This window comes from Triturus cristatus, chromosome 1_1, assembly GCF_964204655.1.
Source record: "Triturus cristatus chromosome 1_1, aTriCri1.1, whole genome shotgun sequence".
In the NCBI taxonomy this organism is placed as follows: Eukaryota; Metazoa; Chordata; class Amphibia; order Caudata; family Salamandridae; genus Triturus; species Triturus cristatus.
The window spans coordinates 678,082,124-678,099,418 of record NC_140579.1 but is presented as its reverse complement, the minus strand read 5'-3'; the positions used below and the strand labels follow the sequence as shown (position 1 = coordinate 678,099,418).

Sequence of the window (17,295 nt, the reverse complement as noted above, 5' to 3'; positions counted from 1 at the left end):
GCAGTACTCTGGCCAGAGGATTCTCCATCTTTAGGTTTCCCTTGGGTGATAAAGTTCAGGATTGCTCCTTCCTGTGACACTACGAAAGCCTGCTGAGCCACCTTTCTCTTTCGTTTCGAATAACCAGATTTGTGTACTCGAATTCTCTTCATTTTGCTTGCAATGCAGCGGGCGAGGCTAGCAGTGGGTAGGGAAAAAAAGAAGACAATCAGCAGTGGCGGCTGCTGAAAGATTTTGATGTGTCATTTTTATTTTCTTGCAAAAACAACAGTTGATGGACAGAATGCAGAACAATGTCATACATTCACCCCAGTACAGAGATCTGGGCCTAAATCCATCGTTTTTTTGCTCACCACACCACCCCAGTTCAGACATGGCCATATGCAAATCAGCCTTGACCCTGTGCCTCATGGGAACAGTCCAACCCGAACTGCCAAGCCATGTCTTCCCTGGACTACACAATGAAGGACCAGCATACCTTAATGAACGAGTGAATTTCCACCAACCTACCAGGAAAATATGTTCCAGAACCATCTCCCTAGCAGCCACCCAATGCAGCCGCTGATAAAACAGTGGAGGCCGCTACTTCTCCCACCTGGCAGTGAAGACCTGAAAACCCTCCCCCTGCACCTCAGAGCCTCACCATCGCTCCAGCAGTTCAGGAAGGACCACAAGACCTCGCTGTTCAACCAACAAGCAGCATGATCCAGCAGCATGAATCCCACACCGCCTCGAGACCCTTATGTGTGAAGCAGCTGAGCTTTACAAACCCTGACTGATTGATAGTAATTACCCTTCCCACTACATGTATGACACATTATGAGGACTAGCCACATATGGAAGGTTAATTTGAAGAGTGTTATAAAACTATAGGGTAGATCATGTGACTTGGCATACAAGGTCTGCTTTATCAGTCCACTGAGAACAGTAGAGCCTGGAGAATAGTTCATGATCTATTTGGGAAGTGACCTTAGCAGGAAGAGAGTAAGCTACCTTGAAATCATGGCACACAGAGACCTGTCTCAGTACGTCACTAACTGATCCTGAAGACAGCCTACAGGTAACCAAAGACTCGTCCACTTTACCACATTGTCAAAAGACAAAAAACAATATATTTAATTAAGGTTTCTTGTATAGTGCCATATTCCAGCAACCAGTTCTGCTCGCTTTACAGAGCACCTATTAAACAAGGATTAATTACAGTGAGTCCTAAGGCTATGAAAAGGCACTAGAGGTTCACTGAAGCAAAATGAATGTGCAAGGAACATCCAGTCAGGAGACAACTTTCAAGCAGACGTACGAATCACTAGCACAGCGTACCAACGACCCCATGGGCCGTGGCATAAGCAAGGAAAATGGCCCCTTTGGCTGCTGCTCAGGAAGTAGAATATAGCAATTATCAGGGTTCAATGGGCCCCTGAGGGTTTTGGGTCTCAGTACCACTGTACTTGCTGAACCAATGGTAACTATGCCCCTAGTATGGACAGAGAAGGCTGCTTCACCAATTGCAAACTGAGGACTAGTTAAACTAGTTTTCTCTGCTAGTCACATGACAAGCACTGGAATGTAATTAAAGAAATGATCAAGAAGCCAGTTCCTACCAAGGTCTCTGCAAAAGGGCATTAGATTGAGTTAACATGGGTAGGCACTGCCATCCTATTCCAGGCGTCCATCCATAGGTGCTTGCATTTCATGTCTGCCTCAACACCATATAAACAGACATATCCAAATGCCAAGTACATTCGAACACTCGATGTTTTAAAAGATTTGTGCAGGCAGATCCACTCATTAGATCACAAGTATCAGCTTCATACTCTGTTTTCATGGTTGTTGATAAGTAATTGTAATCATTTTAATGAATCCTTAACATTACGTCTAACACCTCGTACCCTGCTCTCCTCTTCCCCCCCAATACGACCGTGCCTCCCAAGTTACACCTCCAAAAGTCACCATGCCTCCCCTCAGCCACAAGTAAACACCGCCCCTGCACTCCTGACTCACTCTTCCCTCAACATACAGCGCTGATCTGTACCACTCCCTACCCCTGGCGCACAGTGACCACCTCTCCGACCCGCGCCCTCTCAGAGATGAATCGTGAGAGAGGGGCTCTCTCTCACGATTCATCATGCCCTCCCTTCCCATGACCACTAGCATACCTCCAGCTCGCCACCTCACATGGCTTACCTCCACCCAGACCCAAAGCACACACCATCTACAATAACATCCTCACCCAACCTTCCCCACACCCCCGGCTCCTCACCCCCACGGGCTGGGATACATTCCTATGCCTGATCTGCCCTCCTCCCCAGGGCTCCCCACACCCTCGTCCAATGGCTCACCTTCCCTCGGATTCACTCTGCAGAGGCACACGCTGACCTCCTCACTCCCCCTCCCCATGCCCTGACCCTCGGGCTGCTCACCTCGCAGCTGGCACCAAAGGTTGCACACTGGCATGGTATCCTCTGCAAGGCGGCCTTTCTTGCCCAGGGTCTCTAGGCGCGCCGGTGCATGGCCTCGGCCAGTCTCGGTGCTGCTCGCTGCACGCCGGGAACGGGTGCTGCCACCCCTCCTGCCGCCAGTGATGCATGGTGCTTCTGTAACCCCTTCGCTGCAGGACTCGCGGGCACTGCGCATGCGAGCCTCCGGAGGTGCCAGATCTGGACTATTAAAACAAGCTCGATTCTCCTGGAAAAAACGTTCTAAACAAGCGCAAGACCTACCAGAAGAGCCCGAAATAAGGCCGACCCCACACAAAGACGAGACTGGGTTAGAAAGGAAAAGAGTATAAGAACAACCATTCGGCGTGCATCACATTAGATTTAGCACGCCTCAGTCGTTCATGCGCCAAATCCCTGCCAGGGGCCGCCACGAATATGTATTGTATCCGATTCCTCGTGGTGGCCCCTGGGGTTTGGTGGCCCTGTGCAGGTGCACAGCTTGCTCATGCCTAAGGCCGCCCTGAGTCCCTCTCCCCCCTCTCCCTCTCCCCCTCTCCCTCTCTCCCCCTCTCCCTCTCTCCCCCTCTCTCCCTCTCTCTCTCCCTCTCTCCCTCTCTCCCTCTCTCCCTCCCTGTGGGTATGTTTCAGCCTGTGCAGTCTCCCTTGCCGCGCTCTTGCCTCAACAGAGCACTGCTGGGGGTAAGCTCTCTACTGTTTTAAATCTGCCGACCTGCTCCGTTGCGTCACTTCTGCCCGGCTGAGCCTCGCTGTGGATCTGTAAATACAGGTTGGCTTGGAGGGTTGTGTGGCATCTGCAGGGCACAGCGAACCTGGGATGGGCACCGGAGAGGAAGGGCCCAGCCCACGGACCGTGTTGGGAGCTTCAGGCGCTCCGGGTAAGCCCAGGCTCGCACTGTTCCTCTTCCTTAAGTCCACGGATAAGGTCCACTTGTGGGATACTGTTGTTCTCTAGGCCTGTCCTGCCACGGAGTCGCCCCTGCTTGAGCTGGGCTCACCATGGTGATAGCAGGGATGTTGGCACTGTGCCAAGCTCCTGCGGGGGTAGGTGGGGAAGTTTGAATACCAAGCACGGGATTCGAGCTCATTCTGGCAATCGGGACAGATCCAGTGGCCTGTGCATACGTCCATCTCAACCCCGACAAGCGTGTATAGCATGACACCATGCGAATTAGCAGACGCTATCACCATCCCTGAAACGGTTGCTTCCCAACAACTTTCACTATCGAGTTATTTTGGTACTATAAATGAGGCGGTGTGACCTGGACCATTGAGTGGAAGACTTATTTCTTCTGTCTAAAAGTGTCAAATACGTTATCCAGTGGTGTGTTTTTTTTAAATGTAATATGTGATCTATTTCAGTTACATTATGCAGTGTTAACAATCGATAATTTCTATATTTATTACTAGCCTGAAGCATTGCCAACCCTATGTGGGAGTGATCCAAGTTGTGGGTTGTCTCTGGTGTGTATCGACTATGCAGGAGTTTGTTCCGTTCTTTGGTGCTGTGGGGACTCTTTAGTTTATGAAATTCTATAAAGCCTGAATTCGGCACAAGGTTGTGAGTGCGTTTATTGTATAAACTATGTTCCACAGGCATAACATAGCAACGTGTCCAAAACGTGTCTCCTATACTCAGGCAGTGCAGAGTCTCCCCCTCCCCCCAGTCAAAGGAGTAGCTTCCAGGAAGAGGGAAGGTCGTCTGCCCATTGGAGGCAACAAGGCACTGAAGAATAAGAACTGAGTACTGTCTTCCCAGGCACAGCAAAGGTGTGCCCTTTGGAACCTGGGACTGAAGCTAATGGGTATGGTAATCTTTGGGGTCTGCCCCAGATTGTGCTGTGTCAGATCATAATAGCTGCTGTCACCTACCAAAGGAATTCAACAGACACTGAAATGAGAGACCTGTGTGCTCCACCCACAAAGCGGCAAATGTGCAACCAAAGGAGGTTAGAAAACACCACAGTAATGGGTCAATGGGGTTAGCCCAGAAGCGGCAAAGGCACAATATAAGGTAGTCTTTGGGACTGGCCTATAGAAGGCAATGGCGTTATCTGCTGAAGTCAAAATACACTACACTAGTGAGTCTGTGTGACCCCAAACAGAATAAGTAGACTGTGCAAATCCAGGAAGTAATATGGGAATCTCCATGGAAGTTAATGACGCCCACCCAGAAGCAGCAGTGGTGTAACTCAGTAAGTCACCGCAGTAGTGGATCTGTCATGTCCTCTCTAAAGTGGCTAAGGCGTATTCCCCACAATTATTTTGTGCTAAGGTGTGCAGCAGAGGAGTTCCTGTGAAATCAGAATTGTTAGATTAAAATTCAATGGACCAAAACAAGTGGGGGAACAAGAATGGTTGAATTGGGGAAAGCTTTGGCAAAGGTCCTGTCTCCCAGCCCTAAATCAGAAGACGCTCTCAAACCTTGCCTCCATTTACCTTCATGCCCAGACCAGAAGTAAATGTCACTCGATGCACACCCTAAAGGAGAAGCTGCTCTGTTGTCTGTGGATAGGCAGGACAGCATCCAAGCTGCCTGATCACACATAGTGAGACATGTGCTGGTGGAGTAAGCATACCCATCTCAGAGATGGAATGCCATTACACCCTGACATCAGAGGCCACAGTGTTCAAAGACTCTTTACTAGAATGGGCATCTGGGTTACACTTTCAACTTGAGGCCAGTGGATGGTATAAAAGGTTTATCCACGTCTTCAGACAGAATTCATGGCGGAAAAATGGTCCTCAGATGGAGGTTGATTGTTGTACTGATTGACAACACAACACTGTTGTATCTTCTGTTGTAAATGTGACCAATTACTGTACCTTTTCCAGAGAAGCACAGGACAATTGCATCTGGCCTGCTAAACTGAAGAGGAAAATAATGGGAAGAAAGCTACCCGGTATGGATAACAATAGAGAAGACAACTTCAGAATAGTAGAGGTGGTGGGTGATCTGTTCACTGGGTACACAGAGAAATGGTCTCCCCACGACTACAAAAATTGTCAAATGCTTATACTCTCCTCCAGGTTTCTGGAGCCAGGGTCATTTGTGGGATAAAAATGGGACAGAGTTTCTGTATGTATTCCAGCCAGTCCTTCTGTAAAGCTGATTGGTGCAAAGGACCCTGAAATGCCACAGAATACTTGCTGCTTAAATTTGATCGTGGCAGACATAGTACCCAGATCTACTATGCTTGTCTACACAAACTTAAAACTGCTATCAACCAATAGACTGCTGAATAGAGACCGGGTAGAATACTAATTCATAACTCAGTGCCCAGCACCAAGATTAGATAAATTACCTTTACAAACCTCTACTGCAAATAAAAAAGAAAAAACAGGGAGTAGTATAGTGACAACCTACATGTGCCCAAATGACTTGACAGAAGATATATAGTTTATTTCTTGATCATATGGTACCAAAGAGAATTTAAGCTATTAATTTATCTGAATCTGGAAATAATTAGGCCTGCAAAAGAAATACAAATCGGTAAGGAGGTTTTGTGCTCAAAATGTGCGTCCGCGTGTATTAAAATAGCATTAAAGATCAAAGAAAAATCACTTGAAAATTTTGAGCCCTGTAGTAGGTGGCAACGTATTTACAGATGCAGTTTAGTAGACCATATTGGAATAAGATTGTAAAATGGCAGGGAAGCAACTGAAGCTTGATATGTAGGACGATATGATACTCTGTAAGGCACTCTTGTAACAGTGGAATGATAGTCTTCCTTTCAAGAAGGATGATAAGCTGAATATTGTTGGTGTACAACATCTTCTTACATCCAAAGAATGAATGTCGTGATTTCAATGTAGTGTCAGTATTTCGACTAACTGACACCATAGTGTGACAAAAACGGCAGAAAGGTCCTGTAGAATGACTTCTCTTATCCCCACCGTTTAGGATGGCTCTGATGTTACTCACACCATTTGCAAGCAAAGTTTCCATCCCACTTCCTACCGGACTGCTTAACTGCCAGAAGACCCGAGATTAGTTGTTAAAGTATGGTTTAAAGGGAACCTTATTAAAAATAAAGTTAAAGGATAGCAAGCTAAATACCATGTCAAAACCCCAAGGAAAACGTAATAGAATTAATAGAAGCCCTTGAGAATGAGTGTGTTTTAGAATTTCGCAGTGCTGTGTTCTAGACAAATATGGTACCTCCACATCTATTTATTGACCCAAAATGCAAAGGATGAAAGCCCAAAGCGCAGGAAACATGTAAAAAGGATTATAAATGCATATTTTCTAAAAATGTATGTTCTTTAATACACAAGCACAATGAATCACAAGGCGTCGTAATATAGTATATCTTTGAGTATAAGGCATTTGAAATAAAATGCGTTTTCTTTGTCAAATCCTCAATTCTTTTTTTACTTATTTTTTTAGATGGATATGGATGAAACAAAAGGTGGAAATGGCCTCCGCCAATATTATTTATCTAAAATTGAAGATCTCCAGGTAATTCTGTTGTATGAATATTCCTACTATGTATAATAAAGTGTAATACATTTATGCTTGTTTATTTACTTTGAGTGACAGTTTCGACAAAGCACAAAAATGTTCTCTTCATTTCAGATGAAAATATTTGATTTGATTGCTTCTCCATTCTATGTAGGTCTGCTTTAGTGTGATAAATGATTTGAATTAAATAAGCAGCCTCTCGGCACTTTTCTTAATCCCTGTCTTATTTAGATTGTGGAAACAATTAGAACTCAAATCAAAAGCCTTAAAACTCGACCAAGTTGATTTTTCTTTGTAAATTATTTGGGTGGCCTATTTCAGGAATTACCTTAATGTTGGTTGACTACTGGGTTAAAATCAGACTTCAGCCAGGTGAAATTGAGCTTTGGGGCAGCCTTGTTGGAGTACTATTTCACTGTCCTTCTGTTAAAGAATCACTATGTTATCCACTTACTGGGCAGTGCTTCTATTGCAGTGCATGTGGTGCATTCAGGAATAGAATCACAGGCAGATACCATTGTTGAATGCTGAATTCATCTGAAATATAAGGCTTTCCGCCAATAAAAGCAGGGCCTCCTGTGTGATAAACATGCACTTGAAGAATGGCATCAGCAACGACATAAATACACTATATTGACGTCATTTTTCCGAAAATGATTCTAGTTTCTTTTCATACTGATTTGGAGAATAGTTAAAGTAATCTTTTTATTTGTACACGGCTTCTGTGGTTCGTAATGTGGAAAGGTGTCTTTCCAGTATTGTTTCTCTGACCCAGGGCATGCTCCTACATCATGGACGTGTTTGATGATGGCCTCACTCAGCAAGATGGCTTGCCATACTGAAATGACAAACTGTTTTGTAAAGTGATTTGCATGCTTTTAGCTTGTTTATTTTTAATTTTTAGAAGTGCTGTGAACGCATATGCATGTATTTGCTTCTTGGAAATTAGTTTTAATTTCAGTTGGGGAAAAAATACATTAATTTATGTTTTATATTCGAGTAAAATAGTTTCTAAATAGGCTTTTGTGCCAGCACATGTTTAGGCAATGTTCAGGGTTCAATCTCGCAATCCATTTAAATGTTTTTGCTTTTACTAATGGCCATTGATTCATTTTTTTTTCTCAAGTATTGAGCATGGCTCAAGTATAAGGAGGTCTGGTTTCAGACGGGGTGCGTTGACATACATAGGGTCTTGCATATCAAGTTGCCACCCATATTCGTTTGGGAGGCAGCCAATGTTTGCTGTATTGTACTCACACAGTACTGTAAGTTGGGCCAATAGTCGTGACTATTCTGCGGTTTACAATTTTGTGTGATTTTTATTTTTTATGGGTACTGGGTTTTGTTTCTTTTGTAGGGGCACTGTTCACTATGGTAAAATCACCATCCAGTGCACATCCTACCCGGTGCGTGTAGCTCCCTTAGTCTTCATGCTTTAAAAGTTGGTTTGTTCGTAGTGCACACCTGTAATGTGGCCAGCAGGATGACGGCTGTAAAAACATTTGGTTCACATGAGATCACAAATGCCTATCTCTACACTGGCCCAACACTGGGGCGCCCGCAACCACATAAGGGCGATTGTGGCTGAGGTGCATACAAGTGATCCCGGGGGGTGAGGGGGGGAGACAGGGGTAGAAGGGGGGGGGGGGGGGGGAGTCAAGTATGTATAAATAGTTCAAGCTGCCATTGTTATGGTTTCTTCTTTTGAATTGTAAGTAACTCTTCTATTTCCAATACCTGAACTGAATGGGCGGCATAAGTCTGCATGTACGACTAGGTGGTTGACACAAGGTCGCTCCTGTCAATCCTTAGAGACTGCACCAGGACTGATAAAGATAACGCAGTTAGCTCCAGAGCGAGCAGTGTTTGATGCACAGTTCGAATGCATGTTACATCAAAGTAGCCATAGGCACAAGTACGGATTATCAATCTGCACATGCTCACGAACTTCCGTATGTAATGTATGCTGCCGAAGTGTGTATTCTTCAGAAATAATAAAAACAGATTTGACAAAAAAAAACAAATGCCTATCTATGCACAGACGTTTTTGAGTGCTTTGCTTGGCCACTTTGCTAAATTTAAGACGTGAATGCTGTTAGAAAGTTGGTCTCTATTTGGCAGAGGAAAGCACCCTGTCCAAGTAGTGACCACGATCCTAGTAAGGTAGATACACACTAAAAGATAACCTGTGCTCACCATTTGGTATCTTGGCACAGAGCAATCGGGCTTATCTAAAGACGCAATGTGTAAAATATTTGTGCAGCACATACACTCACTCACACATAGTAGCCTAATGAAAACGCCACAAAAGACTCCACACAGGTTTAGAAAAATAGAGAATATTTATCTGAGTAAAACCAGACCAAAACAACAAACATCCAAATAGTATAACCGGAGTTATGAATTTTTAAATAATTAACCAAAAATAGTGCTAAGAAGTCAATAGCGCTAAAAGGTTAAATGAGGTGGTGCTAGACTGGGGTAAATCCAAAGTTCAGGCCGACCGTGATGGAGGGCAGGCTGGCCAGAGGACTCAAAAACATCCCGCTGACAAAGTACCTTGGAGCGCTGTCGTCCAGGGTACAATGAATCCGTTCTGATACAAACAGTCAGGTCAATGCATCCAAGTCGAGCCTCGCAGTTGGGACTTCGAATCAGCACTGCCGCAAAGTCAAACTGCAATCCGCGCTGCATCATCATCGAGCCGCGTTCCGATCAGCACAGTGGTGGCAAATTGTTCCTTTTGTAACAAAACAGCTGCAGAACCTGCTTCTCAGTCCCAGGACTGGAGGGATACCTCAGGCAAGCGTAGGACTCACAGATGGCAGAGTCCAGCAGCACCAGCAGAGTTGCAAGAAGTCTTTTAGGACCCTGACACTTCAGAAAACAGGAGGCAAGCCAGCAAGCGCTTGGAGTCACTCTAGGTTCAAGTGAAATGGGTCCAGTCCTTGTCTTCAGCAGGACAGAGATCAGCAGGCCGCAGGGACAGCTCAGCACCGCAGTGAAGCATGTCCTTGGAACAGTCAGACAAGCAGAATGGCCATCCTTGTAGCACATCAGTCCTTACAAATAGCAGTGTTCTTCACTGGTCCAGTAGTGCGCTCCCTTGGTAGGGGTGGTGACTTCAGAGCAGGCCCTTGAAGTGCACGGGTCCCCTTTCATCCCAGCCCTGCCTGTCAGGCTATCTGTGAGGGGGTAAGCAGCCCTTTGTGTGGGATACAGGACACTATCTATTCAAGTGTAATTGTCAGCTCGCCCTTCCTGCCTAGGAAGAGGTATCAGAAGTAGATGAATATTGCCACACCCACCCGTCTTGTGTTTGTGGCTTTTCTAGAGGGCATGTACAAAGTCTGTCACCTATCCCAGATGTGCATTAGAGACGGGCTGCAAGGCACACAGAGCAGTAAGTGCAGAGAAATATACACTTTCTAAAAGTTTCATTTTTAAAACCGTAATCTTAACTCCATTTATGCCAGTTAAGAGGATTTGTCATTACCATTCCAAAGATATGAAATGTGATACAGCTGCTTCTTTCTAATCAGAAATTAAAGCTTAAAAAGTATTTCAAGGAATTCCCAGGGCTAGTCTGTGAGAGGAGTAGCCCTCACAGTAGTGAAAAACGAATTTAGCTGTTTGTCACTTCCAGGACATGTAAGACCTAAAAGTACATGTCCTACCTTTTAGTTACGCAGCACCCTGCACTTAGGGCTACTTAGGGTTGACATGTGTGTAATAAAAGGGGAGTTTACGGCTTGACAAGTGGTTTTAAATGCTAAGTTGATGTGGCATTAAACTGCACACACAGGCCTTGCAATGCCAGGCCTGAGACAGGTTTGAACGGCCATTTACGTGGGTGGCACAACCAGTGCTGCAGGCCCACTAGTAGCATTTAGATTACAGGCCCATAATATATGGTATACCACTTTACAAGGGACTTGTAAGGAAACTAAATATGCCAAGGGGGCGTGGCCGAGCCGACGACTAAGATTGCCGCCTGGCTCTGATGCTCCGGGCACTCCAGCTCCGCAACGTATTCCCGGGTTTAATGCCTGCATAACGTCACAGGATGTGGAGCGCCAGGGAGCTGACATTATCCTGACACTGCTGGACAGAAAACTGGTCCGAGAGGTGCCCCTGAGCCCAAGCTACGGCGCAGCGAGGATCCGGGGAGTGCGGCCTGACTAGATGCGAGCTGCGCCATTGATGGGATTGCGGGCCTGCACAGACTGCGACGCGACGGGCCTGGATGATCGGCTCGAACTCAGGACTACAACGGACGACCGCTTAAGGTGAGGCGGACTCGCGTCTTCCCCGAAACCCCCCTCCGCCCGCGGCACTTGGACGCGGCTTTATTCAAATAGCCGGCTCACGCCTCTCCCATTCCTGGACCCAGGCGGGGGCAGGGCCCGCCTGCCGGATACATCAATGCCCAGAGGGGACGAACTGAGGCTCTGAGCATTGAAGGGGTGGATTGCCCAACGCGGGCCTGCTGCACACCATCCTGGGCAGTCCGACGAGAGGAGACCGTGCCCACCCCCAAAATCATACACGAAGCCTCGGCGAGGCAGCGGGGCCCTCGCATTGCCTCTGGTGGCTATTCCACATGCAGTCGGAAGCAGGGGCCGGTGCCTACACCTTGGGGAACATACTTTTCATTATCTGCTTGGCCCCCCGAAGTATATGAGGACACTGGACTGTAAAATGGTTACATCACTGTGGGTGCCCTCCTCCTAGGCGACCATGGCCGGGGCTGTGGTGCCGTTCGCTTTGAGCCCCGTGGTGATTGCACGATCTGTCGGCGATGTTTGGTCGCACACCCTGAGTCCCTGGTGCCTTCGGTGACACTCAGCACTGCATAAGAGCTGCCGGGGTTGACTGGCACATTGTGGCCTAATCTACTTCCTCGCTGCACTGTGGCGTTGCGCTGCTCCCAGGCTCTTTCCGCCTTCTCCTGTTGACATTAGCACCCTCTCCGGGCTGCTTGGGGGCACAGCTCATCACTCCCTGGCCCTACATCCTCACATAGCCTCCTACGTTGATCAGTGGTGAAGTGGTGTCTGTTCGCGGATACCGAGTGACGCAGTTGGGTCGGCTGCTATCGCACGTTGTCATCTGCCCTGCTCCACCGCGGCATGGGTGCCGCAAAGACCCCAAGCAAAAGACGCTCCCGTTCGAAAAGCTGGTCGACACCGCTCCACCACACAGCTCCAGCATGACGGATAATGCGCAAGGTACTGACCGCGCAGTGGGCCCCTCCGAAGAGTCTGCCTCTATACTCCAGGAGATGAGGGACGGCTTTAAAGCTCTGGACAGCCGGTTCGATCTGCTTGACAAAAATATTTCCAGCTTGGGGGCCAAGATACAGGTGCACGACAGAAGGCTCGATGTAGCAGAGGTCTGCATTTTGGACATTGAGTATGGGACTTCCCAATCCACTAAACACCTGGAACGGGTGGAGCGTCTCCTTAAATAAGTGGCTTTCAAGAACGAGGACCTAGAAGCACGGAGTCGACGCCATAACATACACATCCTTGGTGTTCCGGAGACAACCTCCACTGGCCGCTTGGACCTTGATGACGAGACTTTGTTAATTGGTATGTTTGGCAAAGAATCGTTCACCGGCTTTGTGATCGAGAGAGCACACAGATCGTTAGGGCCTCGGCCAAACCCAGGTCTTCCTCCCAGACCGATCGTTGCATGCATTATGAACTTTCGGGACTGAGATACAGTTCTGAAACTTGCTAGAGAGCGTGGTGACATTGACTGGCAGGGATCTAAATTGTCGTTTTACCCTGACTTCACAGCCATGGTGCAGGATGCCCGACGTAAATTCAATGGGGTCAAGGCCACCCTTAGGAACTTGGGTTTAAGATATAGAATCGTGTATCCCGCCAGATTGAAAGTTGATGTGGGTGGCAGAGCTCGCATTTTTGATAATCCGACTGAAGCGCAGGAGTTTTGCCGGGTTTATAGACAAGAAAAACAATCAGTCCTCGGGGCTGAAGTAGGGCCTTCTCCCCTACACAGTGGCTCTGACGCCAGTGCTGACCTCTTCTCAGGCTCTGGCGCGGGCTAACATTGTTCCATGACCCACGTTGCACTGCACAAAAGCATTACTGGGAATACGTTATATATCCTGTTCTGTTGTTATAGATAGCTGGTTGATTGCCTTTACGTTGCCACCCCCCATGGTGTATCCTTTGGATCTGTTTTGGTTTGTTCTAGGGTACTGTTTTTGGGAATTGCCATGCAATCACAAAGTGGATTGGTACTTCATGTTCATTTTTTTTCTTCTGGGATTGGCCCTACCCCGATCAGGGCATGGGTCGGTGGAGGGTCGGGGGGAGGATTGCAACCTCACAATATGTTTACGGATGTATACTGAAAAGTTCACTGTCGCATGTCACTTTTTATTGTTGCACTTTGGCGAATTTGTTGCGCACTTTAGATGGCCAGGTTTGGTAATATAGAGGGTCCCTGTGACCTATCGCTAGTGTCCTTGAATGTAAGCGGTCTCAACGACACTCCCAAAAGAAGGCAGGTACTCAACTATCTACTAAGACATAATGTGGACATCGCTTACTTGCAGGAGACTCACCTCCCCAAAACAGATGCAGCACGCTTTGGTGCCAGCTGGGGCGCGCATAGATACTTTGCCAATTTCAGTAATTATGCAAGGAGGATGGCCATTCTGATCCACGAGAGTCCCATTTAGTTTTGTTCGATGGTCCGAGACGAGGAGGGCAGGTACCTAATAGTCTTGGGCTCATTGCTGGGCAGTAGTATCGCACTGGTGTGCTTGTATGCCCCGAACTCTGACTCCCCTGACTTTTTTCACGCCCTACACACTCCACTTTTTAGGTTGGGCCCGCAAATTTTGCTTATGGGTGGGGATTTCAATTTATTGCTCAATCCCTGGATGGATAGCACTTCCGTGGCCCCGGACTCTAAACCACGTGCCCGCCGCGCCCTTTTAGAGCTCTGCGAGCAGTTCGCACTTCAGGACGTTTGGCGCAAGCGCAACCCCCAACCTCACAGACTATACACATTCCGGCCAACACAACACCTGAACTAGGATAGATTTCTGGCTCCTTTCCCCTGATGTTTCCGATTGGTGCACATCAATCGAGACACTCCCTAGGACATACTCTGACCACTCTCCAGTCCTGGTACACCTAAAAGTCCCCTGCCTTGATGACTTTGAACGACAAATGTGCTTCCCCAGCCGCGCCCTTCATTATGAGTTATGTAAAGCGGAGATACGTGAGACAATTGAGGACTACCTTGCCATCAACACCGGCTCAGTAGACTCCTGGGCAGTCCTTTGGGAGGGCTTTAAAGCTGTTATAAGGGGCACTTGCATTGCTCATGCAGAAGTTGAAGAAGGGTTGACGCGGGCACACTGACGGGGGGGGGGGGGGGTGGGGGTAGAGAGGGTGGTGGGTGGGGGAACTAGGGCGAAAACATAGAAGAACCGGTTTCTCCTGACATGTACATCGATGGTTGGGTCTTATATAAGATGCTATTGCATGTAGGATTGGTTTTTTGGTGCACTGATTTGAAAACTCAATAAAAATCTTTAAAAACAAAAAAAAAGGGGCACTTGCATTGCTAAACACACCAATGTTTTTAAGGACCTGCGAAACACGTTATCACGCCTTGAACACGAGCTTGCGGCGGTAGATGGTGCTTCTACACACTCAATGAGCCCCACTGCCGAGGGACACCGCTTTGCCCTTCTAGCCGACTACAGGGAAACAGCAGATTGGGAGATGTTATATTTGGGCAAATAACAGGCAGCTAGACGATATGGAGAGGGCGAAAGACCTAGCAGGGTTCTGGCCCAGATGCTGAGACCGCCCTAAAACAAGGCCTATATCACTGAGCTTCACACCGCAGATCACCACACTTACACCGCCACAACAGACATTCAGAATGAATTGCTGGCCTATTTCTCGACTCTGTATTCAACTAATTTAGGGAGCTCCCACGAGGCACAAGAAGAATATCTACACGAGATCGACTGGTCTATCTCGAAAAGCACATGCAGGATTTCTTAGCAGAACCCATTTCAGTTGCAGATGTGCTCGGCGCCATCGACACCCTCTGCGGCTCCTCAGCCCCCGGGTTAGATGGCTTCACTGGAGACCTTTATAAGGAATACAAAGACCTGCTAGCATCACAACTTATTGAGATCTATGCAGAGGCCTTAGAGAAACAACTACTTGCCCCTACACTCCGAGAGGCTGTTATAATCCTTCTCCCCAAACCCAGTAAGTATCCCACGCGATGTGGGTCGTACAGGCCTTTGTCCCTCCTGAATCTAGACTATAAAATCTTAGCCAAAATCCTCGCTAACTGCCTGTCCCAATTAATAGAATTTATCATATCCCCGGCTCAGTACGGCTTCGTCCCCCACCGGTCCACCTCACTTAATCTTAGAACACTCTTCGCAGTAATACATGGGATTAACCCCGAAGTCCCTGCAGCGGCGATCCTCCTAGACACGGAGAAAGCTTTTGACTCCTTGGAGTGGCCCTTCTTTCTCTCTGTGATGCGCCGTGTGGGCATGCCCATAGGATTCATTGCCACCACCGCACTATTATACAGCAAACCCACGGCGAGACTACGCTTAAACGGCACACTTTCCCGGCCCTTCCGGCTCTCCCGTGGGACCCGCAGGGGCTGCCCCCTCTGTTGTTCATTTTGGCAGTGGATCCGTTAATACGCCATTTTCGGGATCGTCCCCTTCAGAGGGGAATGCAGTTTAATACCGGCCCCCCCCCCTGGTCTCGCTTCATGCGGACGACACGATTCTTTACGTTCGAGAGCCCCAAGTAAATTTAGACCCATTGATTGGAGAGATTCTTAGATTCGGCCGCTTCTCTGGACTGGGCATCAATTGACATAAATCAATTATCTTTCCATTAACATCGAGCTTGAAGCCATGGGAGTGTGAATTCCCACTAGAATGGTGTACGAACTCGGTCAAATACTTGGATCTATATCCATCTGAATGCTGCCCAGCTAATCAGCTTAAACTATGGGCGTGCCATTAACACACTAGAAGCGCAGGTAGAGAAATGGCTGCGGCTGCCCTTATCGCTCGCTGGACGAGTTGCGATTCTTAAGATGGTGGTACTCCCCAAATTTTGATATCTTTTTACTAACATCCCAAATCCGATCACCAATAACTTTTTTCGGACACTCTGCGCTCTTTTGACACGTCTAGTCTGGGGTGGGAAACCAGCACGGGTCTGATGGTCAGTACTCACATTGCCATATGATAGAGGGCGGCCTGAAGCTGATTTTGTTCTCCCGGAGCAGCTCTTAACTGTCCTACCTAAGGGTATTCCCAGAGTCCCTCACGACATCCAAACCGTCTCCACTACCAGCTGGGCGTGGGATATACTGAGGAGAATGACTGGTGCCACCGCATTATATTCCTCTGCATTGCCCATCCCCAATGCCCGCTGGATCCCAATCTCGGGAGAACGTTTGCTGCAACGTACTCTGACAACATTTGAAATCTCCATGATGGGTGATTGGTACCCTGGCGGTCACATCTTCTCGCTCTCAGATGATGCCCATTTCCAAGCTAGTAGCATTATGGATAGGTTTGTCCTAGGCCACATCAGGGCAGATTTACGCTCCACTTTACCTACCTTCCCGGTCGAACCTGAGCCGTTTCCCCCTCTCATGATGATAATAGAGAGCACAAATAGCGCACATTTGATTTCCAAAATGTATAAGACATGTGCCAAGATGAGACCTATAAATGACGATAAGATCCGAAGTGACTGGGAAATCGATTTGGGCCGTCCAATCACAGATGAGCAGTGGGCCAAATGTTGCGCAGTCACGCAAGAAGTTTCACTCAATATCCGGCACAAACTCCTACACTTTAAATTTTGACGTCGCATATATTTCACCCCTGCTAAAGCGCACAGAATTGATCCATCCAGACCACACAACTGTCGCAAATGTGCGGCGCCTCACGCTGACTTCGCACAGCTTTCCTGGACATGTCCTGAGCTGCATCCCTACTGTGAACGCATACACGGCACACTCTGGCAAATTATTAACTTGCCCCTGATTCCAACGCCAGAGGTGGCCCTACTGGGCTACACAGTCAATTTCCCCAAGAAGGTCAGACGGTTCGCATCTCTGGGGCTACTGTTGGCGAAACGGGAGGTGGCGATCCACTGGGGCCGTAGATCAGCACCCACTTTTCAGGCTTGGCTAAGCAGCTTGGCCTACTGTAATGTTAACAGCGAAAACTACGCTAGTGTAATGCCCAGTACACCCTGCCCTAAAGACATATGGGGTCCATATCGCTTGTACGTGGAGAACGTGAACAGCTGGAGCGGGGCA

The 17,295-nt window shown here is 47.7% G+C and overlaps 1 protein-coding gene across 2 annotated transcripts in view; it reads left to right on the top strand.

The window, feature by feature from the left end:
- The window catches only part of PSMC5 (proteasome 26S subunit, ATPase 5), a 321,232-nt gene that overhangs the window by 82,307 nt on the left and 221,630 nt on the right, over positions 1-17,295 (top strand). For both annotated transcript variants that reach the window (XM_085647065.1, XM_085647066.1), the window contains one exon: positions 6,847-6,918. In XM_085647065.1, the coding sequence (XP_085503191.1) occupies positions 6,847-6,918 (72 nt within the window). The remainder of the gene's footprint in view (positions 1-6,846; positions 6,919-17,295) is intronic.